This window comes from Thunnus maccoyii, chromosome 14 (genome assembly GCF_910596095.1).
Source record: "Thunnus maccoyii chromosome 14, fThuMac1.1, whole genome shotgun sequence".
NCBI classification, from domain to species: Eukaryota; Metazoa; Chordata; class Actinopteri; order Scombriformes; family Scombridae; genus Thunnus; species Thunnus maccoyii.
Genome location: NC_056546.1, coordinates 25,917,648 through 25,944,040, shown reverse-complemented (window position 1 = coordinate 25,944,040; position 26,393 = coordinate 25,917,648). Strand labels below are relative to the sequence as shown.

Sequence of the window (26,393 nt, the reverse complement as noted above, 5' to 3'; positions counted from 1 at the left end):
CATCCTGTCCTGGGTGCAGTCCATCAGGCAGGCTCCATGTGATTTACAGTTCTGCATTTATGTAATGGGAGTCTGCTTCAGTACTCTCACTGTCCATCCACAGCCTTCTCCTGAGACACAGACAATAGCCCTACATGGCCAAGAGGGAATGCTGACATTTAGATGGTAACCCAATCATAACAAATAGGGATTATTGTCATTTTTCTCATAATTCTCATAAATCAGCTTAACTACTTCCTTGAGCTATTGCCTGTAAAAAATACTGGAGTGACTGAAAAAACCTTTGTAGAACAGATTTTAAAGCAGAGCCCTCTGGTGCTAATCAGTTAACTCTATAGACATTGGATTCTTTAATAATCATTATGTTGGAATGATGGTGCTGATAGTTGAAACTTTGTGCCAGTATTAAAAAAAAATTATTTAACATCTCCATATCAAAGCATTTAGGGACTGCACACCCATACAGGTGTTTTCACTTACTTTGGCTTATATAACTGCTGCTCAGACCGAGAGCCCTAATCAGAAACAAGAGAAATCACCTGTGTGTGTGTACCATTGAAGTGCAAAGCCTTTAAATGTTATGTACCTGGTGTATCACACTGTTTCTGTAGAATTTTGTTCATCAGAAAGGAACTAGTGTATGAAATGGCATATGCTCTTCATTTAACTTTATTACCACCTCTGTAATGAAATGGTCCACCAAAAACTGAAAACGTTATGATAGCGTCATCCCGATGACAGGTTGTAAAGCATATCTAAATTTTTCGGAAGCCAAATGATTGGCTCCAAATGTCAGATGTCCCACATTGTCCTCACTCTCATTTTTAAACAAACAGAATAACATTTTATTGCTGTTTTTAATAACAAAATCCTTAAATACAAAACTTTATTCTCTCTTGAAAATTAGATAAATGTGGTGCTGAATGGACTAAAGTTATTAATAAATAGTACCTACATCAGCACATTTTATCTGGTAGGACTCGACTGCGATGTTGGATAAGTGAGAGCAGAATGACAGTAAATGACCTCTTTGGGTGGTGAGTCAGGATAAGACAATAGGTTTATGTGTGTTACACCAACCGTAACAATAGACACCTGTCCATTGTTCAGTGAGTGGAAAGTAGGCTGTGGACACACAAAGTACAGTAAGAAAGGTAACACATACTCTGCAATTAGGTCAAATCAAGACTTTACTTCCTATTTCAAGAACAGAGCTGGATGACTTTTCAGGTGTCATGTGATACACAACTCTATAATTGTCAGAAATGAAGCCATTGCATGATGTTTAGAGTTACATGCAACAGCAACCACAGAAATTGACTGAAACTCATGTCTCCTCACCTTTGCCAAGATTTAATACATCTTCTGTCTTGTACAACCATATGTTTCTTGTACTAAATGACAAAGATTAAAAAATACGAAGTATACAGAATGCTCACTATGCTTCTGAAAAAAGCATAGAGGTAGGTGTACTACTTTAAAGGATGATGGCAGTTAGATTCTCCTGATTTTCTTTTCTTTGTCCTTACAGGTTTCCACTCCTGTGGCTGATCAGTCTATTGGCAGTGCTGGAATACTGCTGTGCAGGTGAGTCATCTCATCAAGAACAATACCTTCAATGAAACTGTCATTGCTGTTTTTACCCAACACAGCGAGAATAGACACCAAATGAAATATGCTCCTTTATATATTCACAAAAATTTGAGTTGACACATAATTAGATTCAGATTCTCCCCCTTGCTCTTTTCAGTTGCTGACCCGAAGGACTGTGAGGCAGCAGGCAGCAAATGCCACCCCCAGGCCGAGTGTCTGAAGGTCAAAAACAATTTCACCTGTGTGTGCCGTATGGGCTATCAGGGTGATGGTCTTCTGTGCAACGACATCAATGAATGTCTTAGTGGCCTACACAGCTGTCACCCAAAGGCTCGCTGCAACAACACCCTGGGCAGCTACAGCTGTGTCTGTCTCAATGGATACATTGGAGATGGCACTAACTGCAAGGATATCGATGAGTGTCAAAAAGAAAACGGGGGTTGCCACTCCAGCGCTGTCTGTACTAACTCTGAGGGTGGGCGACAGTGCCAGTGTAAAGTCGGTTTTACAGGCAATGGCTTCCAATGCACTGATATTAACGAATGCGCTAACCAAAGGATTTGCCACTGGAATGCCACCTGCACCAACAACCCTGGATCCTATGTGTGTACCTGTAATGCCGGCTATAAGGGAAATGGAAACTACCTGTGTCTGGATATAGATGAATGTTCAGAGACTCCACATGTGTGTTCTTCCTCACTTGGCTACAAAGGCTGTAAAAATCTGCCTGGCACTTATCGCTGCACGTGCAGCAGTGGCTTTGAAAGCAACGGGCAGAGCTGTGTGGATATTGACGAATGTGCAAGCAATATCTGCAGTCTATACGCAGACTGCGTAAACACAATGGGGTCATACCGGTGTACCTGCAACAAGGGATTTGTAGGAAATGGACTGACATGTGCAGACATAAATGAATGCGAGGAAGACAGTCAATGTGACCCCAATGCTGCTTGTATCAACAGGCTGGGGAGTTATGAGTGCTCCTGTCTTGGGGGGTTTGTAGGAGATGGACGACTGTGCGAGGATATCGATGAGTGTGCAACACCTGACATCTGCCCTCGTACCACTACCTGTGTCAACACTGGTGGGTCATATTACTGCGACTGTGGCAGTGGCTTCATCTTCAATAATTCCAAGTGCCATGACCTGGATGAGTGCGCAGCAGGCCTCTGTAGCCCCTATGCCTCCTGCACAAATTCACCTGGCTCTTTCTCATGTCAGTGTGCAGCAGGTTACAGGGGAGACGGCTTCACCTGTGAAGATGTGGATGAATGCTCACTGGCTAAGCAATGCCACTCCAATGCCCGTTGCACTAACCTTCCTGGTACCTACAACTGCACCTGTCAGGTGGGTTATTCTGGAGATGGAGTGATCCAGTGCAAGGATGTGGACGAGTGTCTGGTGGATAATGGAGGTTGCAGAAACAAGGCTACATGTGTCAACAACGAAGGTTCCTTCTCTTGCCTGTGCCTTTCGGGCTTTGTCTTGGTTAACCAAACTTTTTGCCAGGATATAAATGAGTGCAAGGAACTGACCAATCCATGTGGGGTGAATGAAAAATGCAAGAACATCGACGGGTCATATGAATGCCCCTGCCATGTCGGTTACTACCGCCCTGCCACCAACATGGACTGTGTTGATATGGACGAATGTAAAGATAACCCTTGCCACGTAAACGCCACATGCCTCAACACAATTGGGTCGCACACTTGCACCTGTAAGCGAGGTTTTGCAGCAAATGGCACCCAGTGCGAGGATATAGATGAGTGCTCTGCAGCGGGTGCATGCCACCCACGGGCGCTATGCACCAACCTTATAGGGGACTTCCTCTGCTCCTGTCAGCAGGGTTTCATAGGTGATGGCTTTGCATGTCAAGATGTGGACGAGTGTGTCCTCTCTGATACCATTTGCCCGGCCTTCTCAAAGTGTATCAACTCCCCTGGTGCGCATGTCTGCTCGTGTTTGAATGGTACAGTGGCCTTCAATGACACCTGTGCACCACCCAGTCCACTGTGTGACCCTGCCTGCCACATTCATGGCTTGTGCCACTATTCGTCTGCTGGATACCAGTGTGTGTGTGACCTGGGTTTCGTGGGTGATGGGCTGACTTGCTCTGATGTGGATGAGTGCCAGAGGGAAAACATTTGTCCTGATAATGAAACTGAGTGCGTGAATAAGCCAGGATCATTTTCCTGTGTCTGCAAACAAGGCTACACACTCAATGGAACAAAGTGTGCCGGTAAAACTCTTCTAATAAATCTATCAAGTACTGAAAAAGTAGTTCTGCACTGAACTGAAATGCAGTTCTGAACTGCACTGAATGTATAAAATATTATGAACTTTTTTCTCTTCACTAATTAAGATAAAGAGCTAAATTCAAGTATCATCCCTTAGTGTTTTCCCTCATCCAATACAATGTACAAAAAACTACAACTTAATTACTGTTGTTTTCAGGAACATATCTCTAATACTTGTCACATTTAGTGTAAATCATCCATCTTTAGCCTTCTTCTGAGACACAGACAATAGCCCTACATGGCCAAGAGGGAACACTGACATTTAGATGGTAACCCAATCACAACAAACAGGGATTATTGTCATTTTTCTCATAATTCTCATGAATTAGCTTAACTACTTCCTTGAGCTATTGCCTGTAAAAACCTATGTGGAACAGATTTTAAAGCAGAGCTCTCTGGTATTGATCAGTTAACTCTAAAGATGTTGGATACATTGTTTTAATAATCTTTATGTTGGAATGATGCTGTTGAAAGTCCATACTTTGTGCCAGTATTCAAAAAAATCAATTTAAGATCTCCATACCAAAGCATTTAAGGCCCTACACACCCGTTCAGGTGTTTTCACTTACTTTGGCTTATATAACTGCTGCTCAGACTGAGAATCTAATCAGAAACAAGTGAAATCACCTGTGTGGGTGTAACATTGGTGTGCAAAGCCTTTAAATATTATGTACCTGGTGTATCACACTGGTTATGTAGCATTTTGTTTATCAGAAAGGAACTATTCTATGAAATGGCATATGCTCTTCATTTAAATTATTATTACCACCTCTTTAAAGAAATGGTCCACCAAAACTGAAAACGTCATAATTGTGTCATCCCGATGACAGCTTGCAGAGCCTATCTCAATTTTCTGGAAGCCAAATAGTTGGATCCAAATGTCAGATGTCCCACATTGTGCTCACTCTCATTTTGAGGAATTAAACAAAGAAAATAACATTCTGATGGATACCAGTGTGTGTGACCTGGGTTTCGTGGGTGATGGGTTGACTTGCTCTGATGTGGATGAGTGCCAGAGGGAAAACATTTGTCCTGATAATGAAACTGAGTGCATAAATAAGCCAGGATCATTACACACTCAATGGCACAAAGTGTGAAGGTAAAACTCTTCAAATAAATCTATAAAGTACTGAAAAGTAGTTCTGCATTGAACTGAAATGCAGTTTTGAACTGCATTGAATGTATAAAATATTATGAACTTTTTTCTCTTCATTAATTAAGATAAAGAGCTAAAGTCAAGTATCATCCCTTAGTGTTTTCGCTCATCCAATCAGTGCACAAAAAACTACAACTCACTGTTGTTATCAGGAACATATCTCTAATACTTGTTACATTTAGTGTAAATTATTTAAAGTTACAGAATTCATGATACAAGGAATGATTATAATTGTATCATAGCATAGTATGGGGTCATGACAACTGAATGAACATGTTTTTGTATTTTTTTTCTGTTTTAAAAATAACTGGACTATAACTGAACATCCTCTGATATTTGTTGTTGCCAACATTTGTGGGACATTATATTGTGTCACACTTATTCAGTTAAAAAAAAAAAAGTATTCATTCAAATTGAAAGTGAAAGGAATCTACTCTTTGAATGGGCTTTCAGTAAAACGGTGTGAAACACTGCTATAATTACAGTAAGTCAGCAAAGAAAGAGATTATAATCATTCCGGGATAGGGAGTCACACACCACCCACTCCTGACTCTAAGTCAGTAGTCAGGTGAGTTAGCACACATTTCACTTTGATATAACAGTGCCAGAAAAATTGGGCTACTTTTTTCTCCCAAAAATTCTTACATATTACCCTGTTTGTCTTAAGTCAGCAAACAAAGGCTTTTTTATTTAGTTTACTTCTAAAAGTAAATCTGTGAAACGTTTACAACACACAAATGGCATTGATTCTAATAATATTCATATGATGCATGCTGTTAAATCTAATTTTCTCCCTGTTCCTCTTTCTAGATGTGAATGAGTGTGAGACAGGACTACATGAGTGCAGTGAGTTTGCCCAGTGTGTCAACACAGTCGGCAGCCATTCCTGCTTCTGTCTCAGCGGCTTCACAGGTGACGGGAAGAACTGCTCTGGTACGTATCAACTCCTCATTGTATCCATCAGTAGCACCATGGTTCTTTTGCCCCCATAAGTGGACTCTCTTGTGAGTTTTCTTTTAGCACCATTTGGGGCTGTTTCCCTGATATTGTCCCATTTTGGATGAATTATAGACTTTGATGAGTGCCAAGTCCAAAATGGAGGATGTCATCCCATTGCCAGCTGCACTAACATGCCTGGATCTTTCAACTGTACCTGCCCACCCGGCACGGAGGGCAATGGCTTTGACTGCCAGGATGTAAACGAGTGCGAGCAGAACTCCACCCTGCCACACAACTGCAGTGCCCAGGCTTTGTGCCGCAACACAAAAGGATCCTACATCTGCCTGTGCCAGGATGGATACCAGGGTGACGGCTTTGTTTGCAAGGATGTGGATGAATGTCAGCTGGCCACAGCCTGTAGCTTGAACATGACATGCAACAATACGCCTGGTTCCTACACCTGTTCGTGTATCCTGGACCAGGTGTATGACAAGGGCACATGTGTTAGTGAAGACACCTGCCTGAATGCTAGAGGCGTCTGCCACCCTCTTGCTGAGTGCCACCCATATCAGGGTTCCTTCTACTGCAAGTGCGAAGATGGTTATCAAGGCAGTGGCACTGAATGTTGGGATGTGGACGAATGTGACCAATCACAAGTTCAAACCTGCCCTGCCTTCTCCTACTGCTTCAACACTAATGGCTCCTACATTTGTGAGTGCTGGGAAGGTTTTCTAGACAATGGGACACATTGTCAGGACATGGATGAATGTATGACGGAGAACTTCACCTGCCCTGACAACAGCACCTGTACTAATGTAGAGGGGAGCTACAAATGTACCTGCGATCCAGGCTTCTCAGGCAAGGGCTCCCTGTGTTTGGATGTAGATGAGTGCTCCCTCAGCCTCATCCAGTGCCCAAATTCATCCAAATGCCTAAACACAGTGGGATCTTTCTTCTGTGAATGCTGGGAAGGTTACCAAGGCAACAATACTGGCTGTGAGGAAATCAATGAGTGCCTTGACAACTCTACCTGCCCTGAGCACAGCACATGCATCAACACCAATGGTAGCTACCTGTGTCTTTGTGACACTGGATTCTCCAGCATGGATGACTTGTGTGTGGACATCGACGAATGCAGTGACACTGAGCTTGGGGATCTTTGCACCAATGGGACATGTGTGAATGCTATCGGCTCTTATTACTGCGAATGCATCAAAGGATTCTGGAGTAATGGAACAAAGTGTGTTGATGTGGATGAATGCTCTGACTCCCTCAACTCTTCAGTGTGTCAGCCCCATTCTACATGCATCAACATCCCTGGGTCTTACCACTGCCCCTGTAATGAGGGGTTTGTTCTCAATGGCACGGAGTGTCAGGATGTGGATGAGTGTCATGACCCAGATGGTACCCCATGCCCTGAGCACTCGTTATGTAACAACACAGCGGGGTCTTTCTTCTGTCTGTGCTCTCCTGGGTACAAACCCATTAGTTTGGGCTGTGAGGATATCGACGAATGCAAAGACAACACCACCTGCCGCTTTGACCAGGTGTGCACCAACCTGCCTGGAGCGTACAACTGCTCTTGTCCACTGGGGTATCACGAGGAGAAACAGGCATGTGTTGACACCAATGAATGTGAGAATTCACCATGCCACCCCTTGGCACGATGCTGGAACACCCCTGGCTCCTTTTCATGCCACTGCCCTCTGGGCTTTGCTGGAAATGGCTCTTGGTGCAAAGATGTGGACGAGTGTGTCGCCCTGACCAAACCATGCCACCCTCTTGCTCACTGCTACAACTCCCCGGGGTCATTTGTATGTGTGTGTATGCCTGGCTTCATGAGTATTGGGCCACTGTGTGTAGATTTTGATGAGTGCCAACAGACTAATGGACAGTGTCACTCTGCTGCCACCTGCTCCAACCATGTAGGAGGTTTTAAATGCTCCTGTAGTCGTGGCTGGAATGCCACCAAAAACAACGGTCATGGAAAAGGAGGATGTGTGGACTTGGATGAGTGCTTGTCACACATAGCATGTCCAGGGCAAACATCCTGTACCAACCTGCCAGGGTCTTACACCTGTTCCTGTCCAAAAAACAGCACAGTGTGCAAAGGGATTACTCAGACGGGAGCGATAGCTCAGACGGGTTGGTTATGCCTTTACTAATCAGTTGCCATAATAATCACATACACTGATTTTTGTGTCTGCTAAATTAGAGGGTGTGTGTGTCATTGTATACGCTTAGTTTAGATTTATTAGTCCTAGTGCTTAATACCTTTGTTTCATTGTCAAAACTTTCTGCCATTCTTGTATTGCCAGAAACCTTGTAACCCCCCTTGGTTTTAAGTTATAAAGTCTGTGGGTAAAAAACACAAAAACTCACCAAAACTGTTCAAAAAAGCAGCACTTAGCCAGTCCCATTTATCTAAAATCAAGTTTGAACAACTAACAAATAATTTCAACGCAATCCACATGGCCTATTCCTAAACTATGTTGTAAAATTGATGTCGTCTCTGCTGCTTCACTGACAAGCTAATGTCACTGTAAGACAGTTGCATTGTACAAAGTCAGCCAGCATTCTTACCTTTATCCACATTTTTCCATTTCCATTTTAGTGTTCAATCCAAAGTGCTTTGTCACATTACTGCTCAGGTGGATTAGTGTCATGATTATTGAGCACAGCTTGCTAGTTTTCTCAGTATTGTGTTAGCAAAGAGGATAGCAATAGCATAGCAAAGCATGCATCAGAGTGACACGCTGTGGATTTTGAATTTGAACACATAATTACACACCAAATGTATTTTTTTTGCCCCACATTCGAACAGTAGTTTGAATTTTGAAAAAAAAATTGGTGAGTGAGTGTAAGTGCCCTATCTGATACAGTGTTTAAACATTCACTTCACATGTTGGTAGCAAATGAATCAATTAGTTTGGTTGGTGACAATATAATGCTGCAATAATGAAGCTGTCTTGAGTTTTGACATTGATTAATTGTCTGTGCTTCTCCAATAGAGAGCAACCTGTATCCCTTTGGAGAAGAGGTTGGTGATAAAGGAGTAAAGGTGGACACAGAAGATGGAAACTCCCCATACATCACACCGCCAATGGGTTTCCCCTTTATGGGGAAACTGTATGACAGGGTTTATGTGAGTTTCTAAGTGCATTTATCTACTAAACAATCCTCTGAAATTTTTAATTAATGGACACTATTAAGAAATGTTTGCATCTGGATCCAAAAATCATATCTCACAATATTGGGAAATCCTTAAACAAAAATCCTGGATCTTCACCAAAAATGAATCTGATCTCTGATCTCCTGATCTAACTTTTAATGTTAGATCTTAAATATTTTTAAACAGGACTGAAAACGTGACCTCCTTGGCAGAGGTAACAGTAATCCACAAAGTAGAATATGACAGAATACAGTATAACTTTCATGAGTGTGGTATAAATAAACATACTGTACATGGCTTACTACAATCTACGATGTGTAAAAGGCAGCACAGCATTAGCCAGAGAATAAATGACAAAATGAAATTACAATTAAATATAGGTTAGTTAAGATTTTATGACAGAAAATACCAAAGTCAACCTCTTTAGTTACATCTCTTGTGAATTTGTGTCTCTCTTTTTTGTTCTCAGTTCTCTGATGATGGCCTTGTCCAGTTTCAATCTGCTGCTGAGAATGAGCAGTACCTGCTTCCAGCTCCTTTATCCAGTGGGTTCCCCAACAACATGAATGTGACTCTGTTGGCGGTTTTCTGGGATGATGCTGACCTCACCCAGGGGGACGGACGGTTGCTCTATCAGGTTAGATGTCATGAAGGGTCAAGGGTCAGGCTGGGGTTGAAATGAGACGAGGGTTTGTTATATCTAATTATGTATTGGCTTGCTGCTGCAACTTGTGTTGTATCTTCTTTCTTTTCTTTTTTCTTTTTCAAGGAATACCATAAGCTGGATATGTCAGATGTTTACTCCCAGATAGTTTTTAATCGTACAGCAGATGAAGTGACAAAATTTGAGGAGCGGATAGGCAAGCCTGCTTTTACCCCTGCCTGGATCCTCAAGATCACCTGGGACCATGTGATGCCAGTCTCTTACCAGAAAATCAATTTCTCAGAGGTAAAGAGATTTTTTGAATCATGAAAACACTCCTATGTAGAGACTGAAAAACACTGAGAATGTATCTTATTTTTCTGGTCTGATTTCTCTTTTAAAATTTCTGATGCAAAGTTGCAAACAAAATTAGTTCCAGGCTACTTCCCTAAATAAAACATTCTTCATCAATAACGTTTCTTGTAAAGTAATGCTTCATGGGCATGATTCTCGCACTGGTCTGCTTGATGCAGTGGTTTTTACTATAGCTTTAAGTTTAGGTTTTATTTCCTGGAAATGACTAGTCTTTTTTTCTGCATTATCAATCCTTAAAAACCACGAAACATTTTTAAAATAAGTTTTTTGTCTTTTTTTCAACAATGTTATGTAAGTTATTTACATACTTGTAACTTAGTAAATATGCATGTCCTGCATGGCATAATTCACATTCTCAGTTTCTACACACCACCGGGGAGTGTTTCTGTTTGTTTGCAGGTTTGTCCTACTTTAAATGCTATTGTTATGTGCAATGTGAGCCCTTTAACCATCAGCTCAAAGAAAGCAGGGCCCATATTTATCAAACTTCTAAGAATTACACCTGACAATGCTCTTAAGACCCAAGTTGGGGTAAAATATTCTTCACTCTTCGAATGTGAAGAATAAGACACAATTATCAAGCAACTGAGCAACAGTGTGGAAGTGACCTTTAAGAGCAACTTGAAGTGATCACATGATTAATCACATGTATACTCAATACAGGAACAGGAAATCAGAGACAAAGATTTATCCTACATACAGTACGCCATATTGTTGATTCTTTGAAAAAAATCTGCAAAGACATGTCATTTTAATTTAAAGGTTATTTGTGTGAAATCCTAAATATCTGCAGTCACAACTAATATGTGAAATGAACAACAATGTATTTATAATACATGAAGGTATAAATAGGGATGAAATATTAGGAAATTGGCTAAAATGGAAACAAAAAGATGATCAATGATTTATTGTACAGTCCCTCAAAAACATGTCTCACAAGGTGTATGCTTAACTTTGTCTCTGTACTGCAATTTTCTAACATCTACTCTTAACCAATTTATTCTTTAAGTTTTCATTGATTTTGTTTTTCATTATTATTCTTAAGTTTGTGAGTAGAGTAAAAATGAAGGATTTTTACCTTTATCTTTCACTTAAATGTAAAATTTCATTTTTAACCATTTTATAAATACAGGCCTATATATTCAGCCATAATCCCTGCAACACTCATGCTATTTTTTTTTTTACTTTGGTGCCACCTTGAGGCCATTTTACTAAAAGTGTCTTGTCCTGTTGTTCCTGTACTGTGGGAATTGTGTTCCCATTTAGTGTTAGTCAGTGATATACTGGGTTATATAATGTTGGTAAACAATAAGAAAACTGTAAAACATAATTGATCATTTATTAAATTAATTCAATTTAATTAAATTAATCAATTTCTTTTTTTATTCATTTTTGTTCATTTCAGACTAACACTTTCCAGTGTATCCTGACCACAGATGGAGCACGCTCCTTTGCCCTCCTGCGATACGGTGAGATGCTCTGGGGTCCTGGCCAGAGGCAATACCACGACGCTATCATCGGCTATACAGATGGAAAAAACTTCCACAAGGAGCCCACTGTTCCCCCAGGAAACCTATTCGGCCCTGGGGGTAGATACAGGCCCCAGGAGGTGAAAGGGACCTTGGGAAAGATAGGCCAGCTGGTGTATAATTTAACAGGATCAACAGAGTCAGACATGGATCCCAAAATCATGTGCCAGGCATGGGCGATGAAGGAGCCTGATCCCACTGAGTGGACAAAGGGGCTGTCCTCATGTCCCTGTACCCGCACTCAGGCTCTGGAGGACCTGTCCATCTTGCAGGATACCACTGATCCAGGTTCAAGAGTGAAGATGCTGAGGGGTCAGCGCTGGGGTGGTGTTGAGGGGCACACCTTCCAGTCAACTCTTGCAAACAAACATGGTTCGGGGAAGAGATGTGTGTACGAACCTGAGGGGCCTCTGCTGGCTGGGTACAATGAACGCTACTTCTACGGACACAGCACACAAAAGCATATCGGTAATACATGTGATTCTGTCTTCTTTGGTCAGCAATCCCCAACTCCTGATGGTCTGTAATATCTAACATATTTAAATTGTTCTTAGTCAGTAGGGGATGATCTTATCCAGGGTTTTTAAGACAGTATTGAATCAAAGTCAATACCTGCTCCAAAGGGGGTCTTGCAAAAGCCATGACGGCGCAAATCAAGTTGTAGTCAAGACAAGACTAAGTTTCTTTGTACCCTTGCACCCTTCAACACTGTAGCGATTAATGCATAGGAATTCAATCATTCCTACATACAAATTTCAGGAGTATTACCCATTAATTACTGAATTTTGTGTTTAATAAACTTTTCTCTCCAGATGAAGATCTCCTGCCATTTCAATGGTGTTGCATTGAGTCTCCTCTATGCCACCTTTACCTCAACAAGAGGCCCCTGGACCGTTGCCAGGGTTACAGCTGGGCCGGTCCTGGCGGCTGCACCCCAGCCAAGAAGGCAACACAGGGTATAGGTGAGGGACTCTATCCAAGTAAACACAAGCAAGTTAAAACCAGCAAAAAAATAGACAAGCAGCAGAAATGTTTACATTGTTTAAGTTATACTTGTGTATACAACCAGTTGATGGTCAGCAGTCATATTAAAATAATCAAATGTAGGAACAATGTTGCCTCTAAGCTTTTCTTCAGTCTGAGAAGAATGACACTTAATTTTCTCTGATGTATGTTCAGACATATACCACAGCACACTTTGCACCTTTTAGGGTACAATGAACTTGTTTCTTCATCGCATCTTCCATCTTTTCAAGAAAATTTAGACTACCTTTAGACACAGCTGACTAAAGTATGATAGATTAAAATTCTGTCCATGTTTCCAATGCAGCAATGGTGTATGGAAGCCTCCATTTCATCACCTTCGATGGGACGGAGTACTCCTTCAAGGCCCTGGGGGAGTTTGTGATAGTGCGCCTATCTTCCAACACAGGCTCTAATATCTTCACCCTGCAAGGGCAGACTGAAAAGCTATACACAGACGCAAAGGGGATCATTGAGGTCCCAGTGGTGGTGCGTATGGCTGCGTTCCACCAGGGCATCGGCAAGGTCAGTGTGTGTGTGGGCGTGTATGTATCTTACAAAGAGAGAGAGACAGTTTATGTGTATTAAAGGAATAATTCATTTTTGTGAAATTCGAACCTCAAAGGTCAGTCTTTTAGCACATCTAAATCTAAATTTAACACATTATATCTCACATACACTTTTTCATCTCAAGTCTTATCATCACCATGAGGTTGCCAGGTTTGGTACCACTGAACCTGTTCAGAGACCCACTAAAACTTGTGCTCATGACTATATCTGGCGACCTGCACAAATGCTACACAGAAGTGTTGGACTCATGGGCCGTTGTTTGTCAAGAAATAGTTACAGCACATAGCTGTCCCTAAAACCATACATTTTGTTTTTACATTTCAGAATTTATGGATTAAAACAAGGACATACGATGTGTTTGGGCTCAAAGAGATACTGGCGTATGAACTTTGGAAAGAGCCAGGCTAGCTTTCCCCATGCTTCCAGTCTTTATACCAAGTTAATTACCTCCTACTTAAAGTGGTTATATCATTATGATAGCGGTTGATTGTATTGACAAACCCACAGACAATTATCACAAGACTCTTCAGTTACCTTCACAGAGCTTTTCAGTCCATCAGAGTTGCTTTTGGACAGCTATTTAGAGTTAAAAAAAGCTCTAAAAACTGCTGTATGCTACCTGCCCAGCACAAAATGGCAGACAAAGTTAACGACTAGCTGGTAAAAGTGGTGCAGCATTTCAAAGCTAAAGAGCCAGATATTTCCCCCAGGAGTTGGAGAACAAAACAGAGCTAACGCAAACGAGCAAACAAGACTACTAATGACTGCTAATATTGCTCCATATCTGCTGGATGTGTATATTGGAAACTGTTTAGAAGTTTACCATATCAATTTAACAGGTGATATTATGTCAAACGCTGTTTTCTCTGCTTGTTCCTGCTGCCCCCAAGTGGCTAAAAAATCAATTATAGCAGATTTCACTCTTGGAAAGAAAGCGAATGGGCGCATTTTGATTCCTTCAAGAAAGCAATACAGAGAGTATGAATATTTAAATGAACATCTGTACTGTAATCCTCTCTTGGTCAGAGATATTGGGAGAGATATTCCTATCAATTTATAGGATTTGTTTTTACAAATACCTGTTACAGTTTAGATGATCACAGATCTCTACAGTATATGATAGTATATGATGTATATTATGCTCTGAAAAACCTAAGCTAGCTAAAAGAAACAGATAATATTTGAGAGTAATAATTTAACCCTCTCTAATATTTGCGTATTATTTCCAGATTGAATGGAGATGTGCCGAGAAAAGAGAAGGACTGCGGGTTTTTGTGGATGATGTTGAGGTTCCAGTCACTATTGGTAATTATAACCACACACACTCTGACACACTATTATTGTTACATACTATTGTTTTTGTATGAAACACCACGATGGAGAAGCATGTGAAAGGCCCATTGTATGCAGTCAGGAGAAATGTACCTAGGGTAACATAACGGTTAAGAAAATGTTATAAATGTATTATCAAATCCAACCCACCTAGACAAGTATGTATAATAGCTGTATACAAATACCTTCATCGTATGACAAATATGCTGTTTTTCAGGTGTCGTGCACATGGGGGAGAGGGACTTTGCTGTACGCTGTATGTCAGTGAATCGCTGTGCAGCGGTGTATGCCAGTGGTCTCCATGTGGTGGCGTGGCGAGTTGTAGGCCACAGTCAGCTGGCAGCCATGGTGGAGGTTCCTCAGACCTTCTACAACCGCACTGTGGGGCTAATGGGTCTCTGGACTTCTAACCGCTCTAATGATTTCCTCATGTCCGACGGCAGGCTCCTCCCCTCAACTGACCTCAACCCCCCTTCAGAGGAGAGTCTGCATTACTTTGGGCTGTCCTGTAAGTGGACAGCAGACAAATACACTTATACTATTTAATTGTGTTTGAAACAAAAACGACCACAATCAGTCCTCCTGATTCATAGCCAGGCTTACTGGCTGGTTTATGGAGTCATCTACCTTTGAATGCCGCTCTGTTGCATCAACTCTTAATACCTGGACCTCCACCATCCACTGTCACTGCAAGTGACACTGAGTTGCTTCCCCCAGATCGACCTGTAGCTGCCAGTCTGATGCAGTATTCAGTGGATTTGATAGGTTCATGAGCTAGAGTCTTCTCTTCAACACTGACAAGTAGCATCCTTCTATATGGGCTGCTTTTAAAGCTGTCCTAACCTTTTTTAATGTTATCAACAAGGGATCATGTGTAATGTGAAAGGCGTCAGTGGTACTGAAGGATCCACAGAGAATTCACCTGACTCTGCAGTTATCTGCTCTACAGAAGATTTTAGTGTCTTTCAGCAATTTGTTTTGGCTTTCAACCTTTCAACCTTACTGTTTTGATCTACTCTGACCCATTTCCAGCAACAACAGGTGGCTCTTTTCTGTCAGAAAGCTCTAAAAACCCATTTTATGCTACCTGCCCAGCACCAAACAGCTAACAGGCAAGTAAGCAACAAGCTTGTGAACATAGTAGAGTAGCAGCTAGAGAGTCATATCCCTCAGGAGTTAGTGAAAACCAAAATGGAGCTAAAAGAGGAATGCTGCACTTACATTGGCCATGTGGCCTGAAACACAACTCTAAATGATTGCTAGTGTTGCTCTGTGTCTGCTAGATGTGTAAATATGCAACTGTTTGCTAACATGTTCACCATATCAACTTTATAGGATGATGATATGTCAGTGTTGTGTTTACAGGTCGTTGCGCTGCCCTCAAGTGACAAAAAAATCAATTAGTGAAGGTTTGAGAATGTGCTTTGATGTTCATATTCATGTGATACATAAAATGAATACATGAGTTCAGATTGCCAAAGACCAGAATGGGAGATCTTTATGTTCAAAACATGACCTGCTGTGTTTTCAGTGTTCATGTCTGACACTATAGGAATTTTGGACTCCATGTCCTGTGAATTTTGTTGGCTAAATGCCAAAACAACAATTAGTAAGTCAGGTTTCTCGTAGAGTAAAATTATTGAAAATACTAGCCGAAAATAACAGTTCCAGGTTGGCTTCCCATTATTCTACAGCCCAATGTTGTATGATGGACATTATCTAGACAATTTATGGGGTGTTTTTCACAGCTACACTTGTCCCTATATCCATCTCTGTACCCATGTGTGTGTCTCTAGGGGCAGTTCCAGTACCAGAGAGCCTGTTGTTCTCTCAACCTCCACTGGTTCCACTGGAGCCTATCTCCTCTAAAGACCTGCTGGAAAGCATCAGTCCTGCTGCGGCGGAAGACCTGAGGAGAACCTGCAAAGGCAGCATGCAGTGTGTCCATGACACCCTAGCGTCCGACAGCTCTGACCTGGGCCTGTCAACTCTGGATGCCAAAAAGCAATACCAAAATCTGGCTCTAATCTATGGTAAGTTGGCTACAGTATTTTGGGAAGATTATTCTGGATAGGAATAACTTTTTTCACTCCACATTCATATCACTACTCTTGCCTAAATCAAGGGTTAAATTAGTTACTGAGCGCTGTGTTTTTATCAGTGACCTGTACTAATTTGTTCTGTCTGTTGTGGCAGGCAACATGCCTCCCATAGTGACAGAGCCCACAGTGATCCATGGTAAGGTAAACTCTACTGTCAACATTCAGATTGTTGCCCAGGACCCTAATGGAGACCCTATCACCTATTCACTGCTCTACCCCAGACCTCCACGGGCTTCCATTGGCAGCGGTGAGACACTCACACATACATTTTCCCTCAAATCTCCATACCAAAAGACTCCATCCCCCCGCCCTCCATCATTGATACAGATGACGTTACTGTTGACATTTGTTAGTGGGATGGTGAGGCTGTTGCTGTAGCCAGCAGTGCAGTCTTTCAGCAGATGGGACATGAGTCAGCGGATGGGTCACACAGAGAGAGACACGCACAAGTGTACAGAAAGCCCAAAAGACTGAAGTATGAAGTAGTGTTGTTAATAATGTTATTTCTAAAATGAACATGTAGTTGTCACATGTTTCTTTTTTAGTAGGCCTCAGAAAGACAATGTATAGCCTTTCTGGTATCCCATAATGTTCCCCTGGTATTATTATGTACAATATATGAATGAATGAGTTCCTGTTGTGCAGACTTTACCTGGACTGTTAGACCATTTTTGTGCTCTCTGCTCCAGGTGACGGTTACCTGACATGGACGCCTCTCACTACTCAGCCTGTCCAGCTGACCATCAAGGTCAGTGATGAGCTCACCAGCTCCCTGTTCACCCCCATCCTGCGTGTTTGCAACTGCCTCAACGGAGGAACCTGCCAGTATGACAGCATCACTGAAAATCACCAGCAGGGAAAGTTCCAGGTAATTTTTCAGATTAGCTGATCCTCTCATTCACTGCAACAGTTCCATTATTATCACATATTCATCACCTAACATGCAAAACTTCCATTTGAAAAATAGCTGTTTGTGCTGATGGGGATCCTGAATTGGAATAGGCAGGTATAGAGCAGACCCTTTTTGTGTTCAAGTGCCCCTCCACTCAAAAATGTGTTTTTCTTCTTGTTCCTACAGTTGGATGTTTGAGCTTCACTGTGCAGAATGATGTATGTGCAGAGTTTGACACTAGAAACCTGTTTTCACATTCATCTGCTGGGTTTCTCTGTGCTCTTCTTAAATCTGAGTTTAAGGCATGTATGAGCAGGATTTGTGACATCACAACTAGTTTGGATCCAATCATGGTCCAGTATTCAACTTAGACAAGTGTGATGTGGAAACTTGAAACTTCCAGTGCACAAACACTGAGAATAGACTTTACAATGATGTAGGAGACATCTTGTGTTTCTGGGGATTTTTTTAATGAGGGACAAGGAGAAGATGTAATTTTAAGAATTAAACTTTTAAGGTAATTAAACAATTTTGTGGAAAAATCATATTAGACATAAATTATTTTTTAAAGAGGAGTATTTTTTTTAATGTCTTAAAACATGTCTGGATGACATCTATAATTGTAATGATGCATATGTTTTGCATAATAATGATAAAAAACCCCAACAGCCCTTCTCTTCATTACATGCTATCATGGATTCTGGAGTAAATTCAAGAAGTACCAATGTATTATATTCATTACATGACAAAATAAATGTAAACATTTTTCATGCACTAAGCCCTCTTTGGAACAAGTTAGGAATGCTTTTCGAATGTGTCCTTGTTGGTGCATTCAGGGGCCTGTGGAGAGGTAGGAAAAATGTATTCTCCAATTTAACTATTTATGGAATGGTATGGAAAGAAGAAAGGCCAGTCACTGTAATAATTGGGTTCATATAGCATCTCTTTTGAATGTATCTGTCAGTATTTCTTTCTGTTAATTTTTATCCTCCCAGGTGGTGGGGTGCCTGTGCCCAAAGGGGTTCAGCGGCAAGTTCTGTGGGAGCACTGCAGACGTATGTCAAGGCAAGCCATGTTTCCGAGGGGTGCAGTGCCAGTCCGAGTCACTGCCCAGCCAGTTCACCTGTGGAGAGTGCCCTGATAATACTGTCTCCAAGGGAAAACAGGGATACAAGTGCTTTGAGCATGGTCAGTAGCAAATGAATGATGATGATTGTCTTTGTGTAGTCATATTATCAGGTTCGGACAAAACGTTTGACCTCATATACCATAACTGACCTTGTTCTTGTTTCCCTGTGTACCATCTCAGACATGTGCATGCCTCCTTTCCCCTTCCCCTGCCACAAAGATGCGAACTGCTACAGCACGAAACAAAACTACACCTGCAAATGTAAGCCTGGATTTAGCGGAGATGGACGCAACTGCACAGGTACTGAACACCGGACACATCAGTATGAATAATCACACCTTTACTTACAATAATTGAACTGCACAGCTGTCTCTGTCTGTATTGTAGATATAGACGAGTGTGCGAACATCTCAACCTGTCCCAATGCCAAGTTTGAGTGTAAGAACAAGCCAGGCTCTGTCGACTGCTCCTGTAGATACCAGAACACCAAGGACACTGATGGATGTGGTATGTGCACAGTCATATATTTCCACTATCATTTAGCCAGCAGTGGACTTTTGTGTTAGTTAGGCCTACACTCACAGATCATACAGTAAATATGGGCCTAATTCTTTATCTGTATTTTGTTTGTTTTTCCCTTCCTCTTCTCTGTCTGCCTTTTCTTCCATCTTTGCTATTTTTTGGTTTGTTTACTTCTTTTGCTCACAGACAATAGCCTCACATACCTTATAAGCACACTCACACAAACAGCTAAAATATCCATATTTTTGCCTTTCTGATAGCTCTTTTAATGTAACATCTATCTCATTGATTCATTATTTGTTTTGTCACATCTATCTTTAATATATCACCTCTGTTTTATTGTGCTGCACTAATAAAATATTGTTGTGTCACCTTATATAGTGTTGCTTAAGTGCACATGACTCACATGTCATGACTCTAGTCTATCTGCTATAAATTAAATTACTGTGTCTTTCTTTATAGTCCAATTCCTTCAAGCCCCTCAGAAAGTTGTACATCATTTCTTCATTATTTCAGTTTATTTTATTGACAGCCTCTACATAGCCATACTACTTCTGCACAGGGGTTTTCACTTATTTTTACTGATTAGACCTCCCCTCAGGATTTACACTGCATTCAAATTGTATGAGATGGAAGGTAGTGATGGAAAAAAATCGCCATGTTTATGACTTGTGAGTTTTCGCAACATTGGACACTCAAGATAGATACAACCATCTTGCAGAGTTGGTCGTGTGAGGGTTCAAAATATACTGCGCAATATAGCCCTGTATTCATTCAGTTTAATTACAGTAAAGGTTTGCTCATTACAGGAGACATCCATTTTTACTTGGTTTTCAGGTACTTACTTTATTCTTGATGTGATGAGTATTTACTAGTCTGTAACTGGTAATTACAGGAACTTTCACATGAAATAATCGTGGCATTGGTGGGCATGTACAAACATTGCTTGATTGACATCTGCCACATATCTCCCAATCATTTAGTGTGCTACAGCTTACACTATTATGTTTATTGCATGGCTTTTAGTGACCTCACATAATTCCCAGCATCCCATTCTCCTGTAGTATCCAGAACTTGGTAGAGAGTGTAAACCTTGCATGTTTTTATCCAACAGACACACATACAAACACACACACACACAGCTCACACTGACTTCTCTTGTAAATGAAAGCAAAATTAGTTATTGAAATTATTAATCTAGTGTCACTTGTACTATCTACCTTCCTTAAAGTTCTTGTTAAATTTTGTAAAATCACCGATAGGTCTTGTGTGCATATCAGCAACACACACAAATAAAATATGATTGGAATTGCTCAGAGTACACCTCAATTAAACATGATACATGTAGAATAATGAAGCATAGTGAAATATCAACATAAATAATAATAACTAATATTCAACTCAAGAATCTTAGTTTGGTCCCTGACCTGAGCAGAGGTCTAATCAGCCAGAATAACTGAATTTATCAATGTGATTATCTTACCACTGATACACCAGATAATATGCAATGTAATGGAACTCTTGATGTAGTGCTACTTTGTGTAGGAGTGTATATGTCCAGTGCATCAGCAGTGTATATTAATGCAGTTCTGAATGATGTGTTTCTCTGCAGGTGACTCTGCCAATCCTCCAGGTAAAAGTTCCCATATGGTTCTTTCTATTGCTTCATTAGTATTATAATAGCTTGGCTCTGCCTCTGGTGTCACCATGGTGAAACATGCCCATATATGGTAACAAGAGGTCATCATACAGCTGTTGCTGCTGTTGTGTGTCTGCAGGGTGTAATGTGTTCAACGTCTCTGTTAGCTGGAAGAAGAACAGATATGATGGACTCAGACAGGTGTGTTGTTGTGTCTGTGTGTGTGTGGATGTTAGCGACATCAAATAAAATATTAATTAGTAACATGTTACAGTCATGATATTACTGTTCCAACCATTTTGTGCTAATTTAACACATTTCTATACTGATAAATGATAATTTCTTTCTCTGTCTTCCTCAGCTGGTGGAAATCCTGTCCCTGGGTTTCCAGAACAAATTCTACAACGCCAGTAAAAAGGAACTAGGACAGGGCTCCGTTCTGGGTCTGGATGAATATCGCATCAATGTGTCCAGTGACACACCCCACTGGTACATCAGAGACTACCTGGCCAGAGTTAGCAGGCACTATGACATCAGTACTGTAGAAGTTGACGGTAAACTCCCACTAATTTCATGTTTTGTTTTTTTCCTTTTTGAAGGCGTATTGTAATAATTGTTTTTAAGCTTAGCAAGTCTGGCAAACACTACCATTTCAAACTGAGCACATTATTAGGTACACATGTGCTATCTAATGCAATCCAATACAAGAGCCCTGCCATAAAATCTCTACTTTTACAAAGTGTATACGTTTTCAGTTTCTGTTGACATGTATGTTAATGGGGTGGACAAAATATTAGGGAACACTTTTCAATATAATGCACTCCAGTACACCACCACCACCTACTACGACCTCAATAATAAACACAAAGTGGAATTATCACCTTTCTGACAATGTGAACAAAAACCGAAAATGCAGAAGTTTTGTAAAAATAGAATTAATGGTAGAGCTGTTGTATTAGATTGCACTACGGCATTTCATTCATAAGAAACTGTGGAACTGTAATCTCACATACTACAGTGGTTCAAGTTTATCATAGTATTGTCATTTTAATGTATAAAATATACTGTAGCATTTTTAATGATGGCAAAGTGTTGGTAAGACTACTTCTCTCTCTCTCACTTGCTGTTGGACTGTCCACACCTACAGATCTGGATGAGTGTAAGGCCAAGGAGGCGGTGTGCATCCACCCTGCCCTCTGCACCAACACTTATGGAGGCTACAAGTGTGTTTGCAACAGCACAACCGATGTGGATAACACCCAGTCTTGCATAATAGGTGAGGATCTGTGCATACTTAACATCCATTTCACAGTTACAATAATGACACCACAGCTAATAAAATGTCAGAATCAGTAATAAGACTGAGTGCTGAAGCTATGAAATTCAATTTATTTCAGACATGCCTCTCAATAATGTTTTAGCCATTTTGAAGGTCATGATTTATCATTACATGGTGTTGCCATTACTGGTAAACATGTGTCATATTTCATTCTGTGAAGCAATATGTGACTTTTTGTTTGAGAGAATTTTATAAAACAGTTTGTCGTGACTTGATCTGACTCAACTCTTTGCAGATAGAGACAAAGTGCTCAATAAGGAGCTGGACCTTGTTCTGGGCCTGGTCCTGGGCATCGGCCTCCCCCTGCTCCTGCTGCTCCTCCTGGCTACGCTGGCCTGTTTCTGCTGCTGCAAGAAGACCGTGACTGGAGAGTGAGTAACACGAGAAACACACTGAGTAGAAATTACATAAGATGACTGACTGGAATGTGAGGATTTGGAGTTTGACATCTGTAAGTTTTTGAAGGCTGACGGCTGACGACATGTTACATGTCATCAAAGCTTCTTATAATGATCTTTGTGCTGATAAAGAATATATATAAAGGACTACTTCTCTCGAACCCAGTTGTAGGCTTGATAGGTGGTTCTGAAACAGTTGCAGCTGTGATCATTTTGGGTTAGAATGGTGGTACAGTGGCCCAGTTTTGTACCGAAAACATCCACAGAAAATTCTCAAACCACTCCTGCAATATAATCCAATGTCAATGTCAATTTTTTTCTAAATAAGGCTAAATACACAGCCTCCATCTGTGCCTAGCATGGTTATCTGTCTACATTTATTCATAACACAACTATGTTTTATTACGTGGGTCACTTCTATCTGATTGGCCGCATAAGCACTGTAAACTCCCAACACAACTATGGCAACTGAGTCCTCAGGGGAGCCCACTTCAAGGCTCCAAGACAGCCAGAAACTCTGAGCTTCTGGACACTCTACAGAGAATAAGGGCTTTTAGTTTAGATATCGACATGACTTTTTCTTTTGGCCCCACCTTAATGTTTTTTTGTTTGACTCACTAGTGGTAAGGATAACAGGTTATTCACTTTTCATCCATCCAATAACCGTCTTCAGACATGTTTTCTGGTATGTAGTGAGCATTACAGCATCACTACAGTCTTTCTAAAACAATTATAGCCACACACCTACAAAACAATAACTGGACCATCATGGGGTATAAAAACTTGAATGAATAAATATTTAAAAAATGTTTTTAGGTGGGTCAGCAACTCCTTTGGGCAGGATGAGGCAGGGTTCATTGTAGGTCATGAAAAAATATACTGCTGCTGCAGAGAAGGACCAGGACACACACACACACATATGCACAGTTACACACTGTTTCAAGGTACAGTAGTCAAGTAGGTCTGCCCAGAAACAATCCTCTACATTAACTTGAAGGATTTAAGTCATGTTCTCTGTAACGCTGCTGCAGCACTGTCTTCTTTGTATTTAACTTCTCAGTTGGAGGACGGACTGCCCACTCTCTTACTATATTAAACAAAAACACTTCCTACTACCAGCTTTGGTCCGAGTTATGAAACTGCACTTGGGTAACACTGAGGAAGATTTGCAGATAGAATAGACAGAAAACCAAGGTAATTATAAGGATAAAACATCCACCTGTGGTAAATCAAGTAAGGGATATTTGCAGCATAATTCAGATTAGAGGTGCTTTGTTTCCTCACAGAAAAACGGTTCAAACAGCATCATCAAAACATTCAGTGTAATTTCTGAAATAAATATAAATCATCTAATGATATCAGATCACTGTAGGATTTTAATAAAAAATCTGAACGTGCCACATTACATGAAAATCCACTCTCAAGTACATCTCAGATGTAAATGTGTGTGTGGATGTGCATTACGGAGTATCTGTTCATGACTTTGTGCATCATAATGTGCATGTGTCCTTGGCCCCAGCGTGTGTGTGCAGATGTATGACATCTGGGCCAGGTGATAGTGGGCCATGGAGACACATAATCCCCCTGATGACTGGCCTGCTTTCTCTGCTATCAGTAAACTAGACCCTATGGATATAATGGACGCGGCTGGCGCCAGCATTGTGGGATTATGTTGTTAGATTAGAGTGAATGAGCAAAGCCAGGGAGAAGGTTATGCTATTGCCTTTCATTAAGACAGCGAGGTAGAGATATTTGGATTATATGGTATGATATAATGATACTTAAGTTCCCAGATAAATGCGATATGATGGAGCAGATATGGTTGGATTTAATTTTTCCAATGTTCCCTTTAAATTTTCCATTAAGTAACATTACACATGCAGGTATAATGTTTTCCTCACTGTTTTGCAGCATTATATTTGTAAAATTATACAAAATCAGTATTTTATGTAAGATCTAGTATCCTTGACTACAATTTGGACTATGCTTCAGAGAGTTTGAACACTGCTTTGTCACAAGATTAGCTCTAACCAAGGGCCAAACAAAGGTTTTATGAGGCTGAAGAGGTTAAATTATTGCAAAACCAACAGGCAAATTTGCAAAGAATCATCTGCAAGAATTCTTTATGTATATTTCCTTTTGGTCTTTTATTCACTGAATGGTTCATGATATACCAGGTTACACCTCATTATCAGAAAGGATATACATATTTGCACAGAGAACAACCATAATGATATACAATCCCAAAACATCTGAACTGCAGATCAGACAACAGTGAGTCTGGAGAGGAATTCGGGATGTGTGTTTCATGTTTTTAATCAGCTTTAGCCCCAGATTTCGGCATCTTTCAACACTCAGAATATCTAGGCTAGAGTTTGCATGAATATTTATGAGTCCCTGAGTATTCCACAACAACTGCTGCCCCTCCAAACATTTCCATAAATTGCTTGAAATAATTGTGTACTGTATGTGGAATTATCGACAATGCTAATCAGAACAAGGGACTCACTGTGAAAGGTACAAAATGTAAAAGAAATTAGACTTTTGACTGGATAACTTACAGTTTTACAGAACAGCATGACCCACATTGTGAAAATTAAAGACGTTAGCTCCTCACATGCTGTGCAAAGACTGCAAGACCGACTACAGACATTACTTATCTCTCTAAATGTTTTCCACTTTACATCATCTCTGTGTTCTGCCTGATTTGTTTGTTTACTTCTGCATTCTGATTGGTTCGTGTGTTTTCTTCCAGCCTGCCACACTCGTTGCCAGACTACATACAGGAGCAGTACAACCCTCCGCCCTTCAACTACGCCGACCCTGCTCTGCACTACATGACCCACTGCAGCCCGCGGATCATAGACAACATCACACCTCGGCAACGCCTCAGATAGCACATAGTAAAACCACACACATGTGCAAATCACTGACACACACTTTGAGACACAGAAAAAACAATAGCATGCACACTCGCACGCAGAAATGTAAATACAAACACAGTGCAAGCACTTTTATGTTACGCTGTATATGTTTTATAATGACAAGATAAATGACTTATTTATATTGTAACAAACAAGTAATTAAACCTGAGTGACTTTAAAGTCAATTATTTCCAGTCCTCTCCGCTGAGCGATGGACCTGCCAAGTTTGAGCTAGAAGTTTTTTTGCCTGGACAACAGTTTACAGTGGGAGTCTGACCCAGCAGAACTCGACAATGTCTTGGCTGGAGATGTTGATGAAAAGTAAACCACTGCAGTGGTCTTCAGTTTCCAGCTGACCCTAGGCCAACAGCCTCCTTGATAGCAGCATTAGCATTTGCCAGAATACCTGGCGTCAGGCTCCTGCCTTCTGCTCAGTTAGTCAGTATGAAGTTTGTTATGGTTCTAATCCATAATGTAATGCACCCATGTTTGGAAAATCAGTATCACTCATAATCACCACAGCATAGTTGATTCAATTTTTATTGTTATTATTTTGCATACACAGGACTTTACCTACAATCCATAAAATATACAATACTGTCACTTTTTTCAAAAAGCATTTATCTCATTTTGGAATCACACTCTTAAGTTATTGTTCATTGGTGGATTGTTTCCCGGTTTATTTAACACAGTAGAGAAATTCAGTGTTTCAACTGATAGCTGTCTTCTCTAAAGCTGGACTGTCACTACATGTAAAACAATGTGTAAATATGATGTAAATCAATAAAAAAAAATGTAATTTTATCAACCTTGTGCAGC

At 40.7% G+C, this 26,393-nt stretch overlaps 1 protein-coding gene across 1 annotated transcript; it reads left to right on the top strand.

The window, feature by feature from the left end:
- The first annotated feature begins 989 nt into the window (after positions 1-989).
- Positions 990-26,393, top strand: si:ch73-105b23.6 (fibrillin-1). The gene is made up of 25 exons (XM_042434265.1): positions 990-1,000; positions 1,532-1,587; positions 1,751-3,832; positions 5,857-5,979; positions 6,118-8,130; positions 8,997-9,130; positions 9,627-9,794; positions 9,927-10,106; positions 11,581-12,172; positions 12,517-12,666; positions 13,035-13,252; positions 14,527-14,602; positions 14,847-15,137; positions 16,426-16,662; positions 16,826-16,978; positions 17,421-17,599; positions 18,619-18,811; positions 18,933-19,052; positions 19,140-19,259; positions 20,887-20,907; positions 21,053-21,114; positions 21,275-21,467; positions 22,061-22,189; positions 22,488-22,623; positions 25,406-26,393. Exons 1-25 carry the CDS (start codon positions 990-992, stop codon positions 25,545-25,547), a joined length of 7,779 nt encoding a protein of 2,592 aa, XP_042290199.1. The 3' UTR covers positions 25,548-26,393.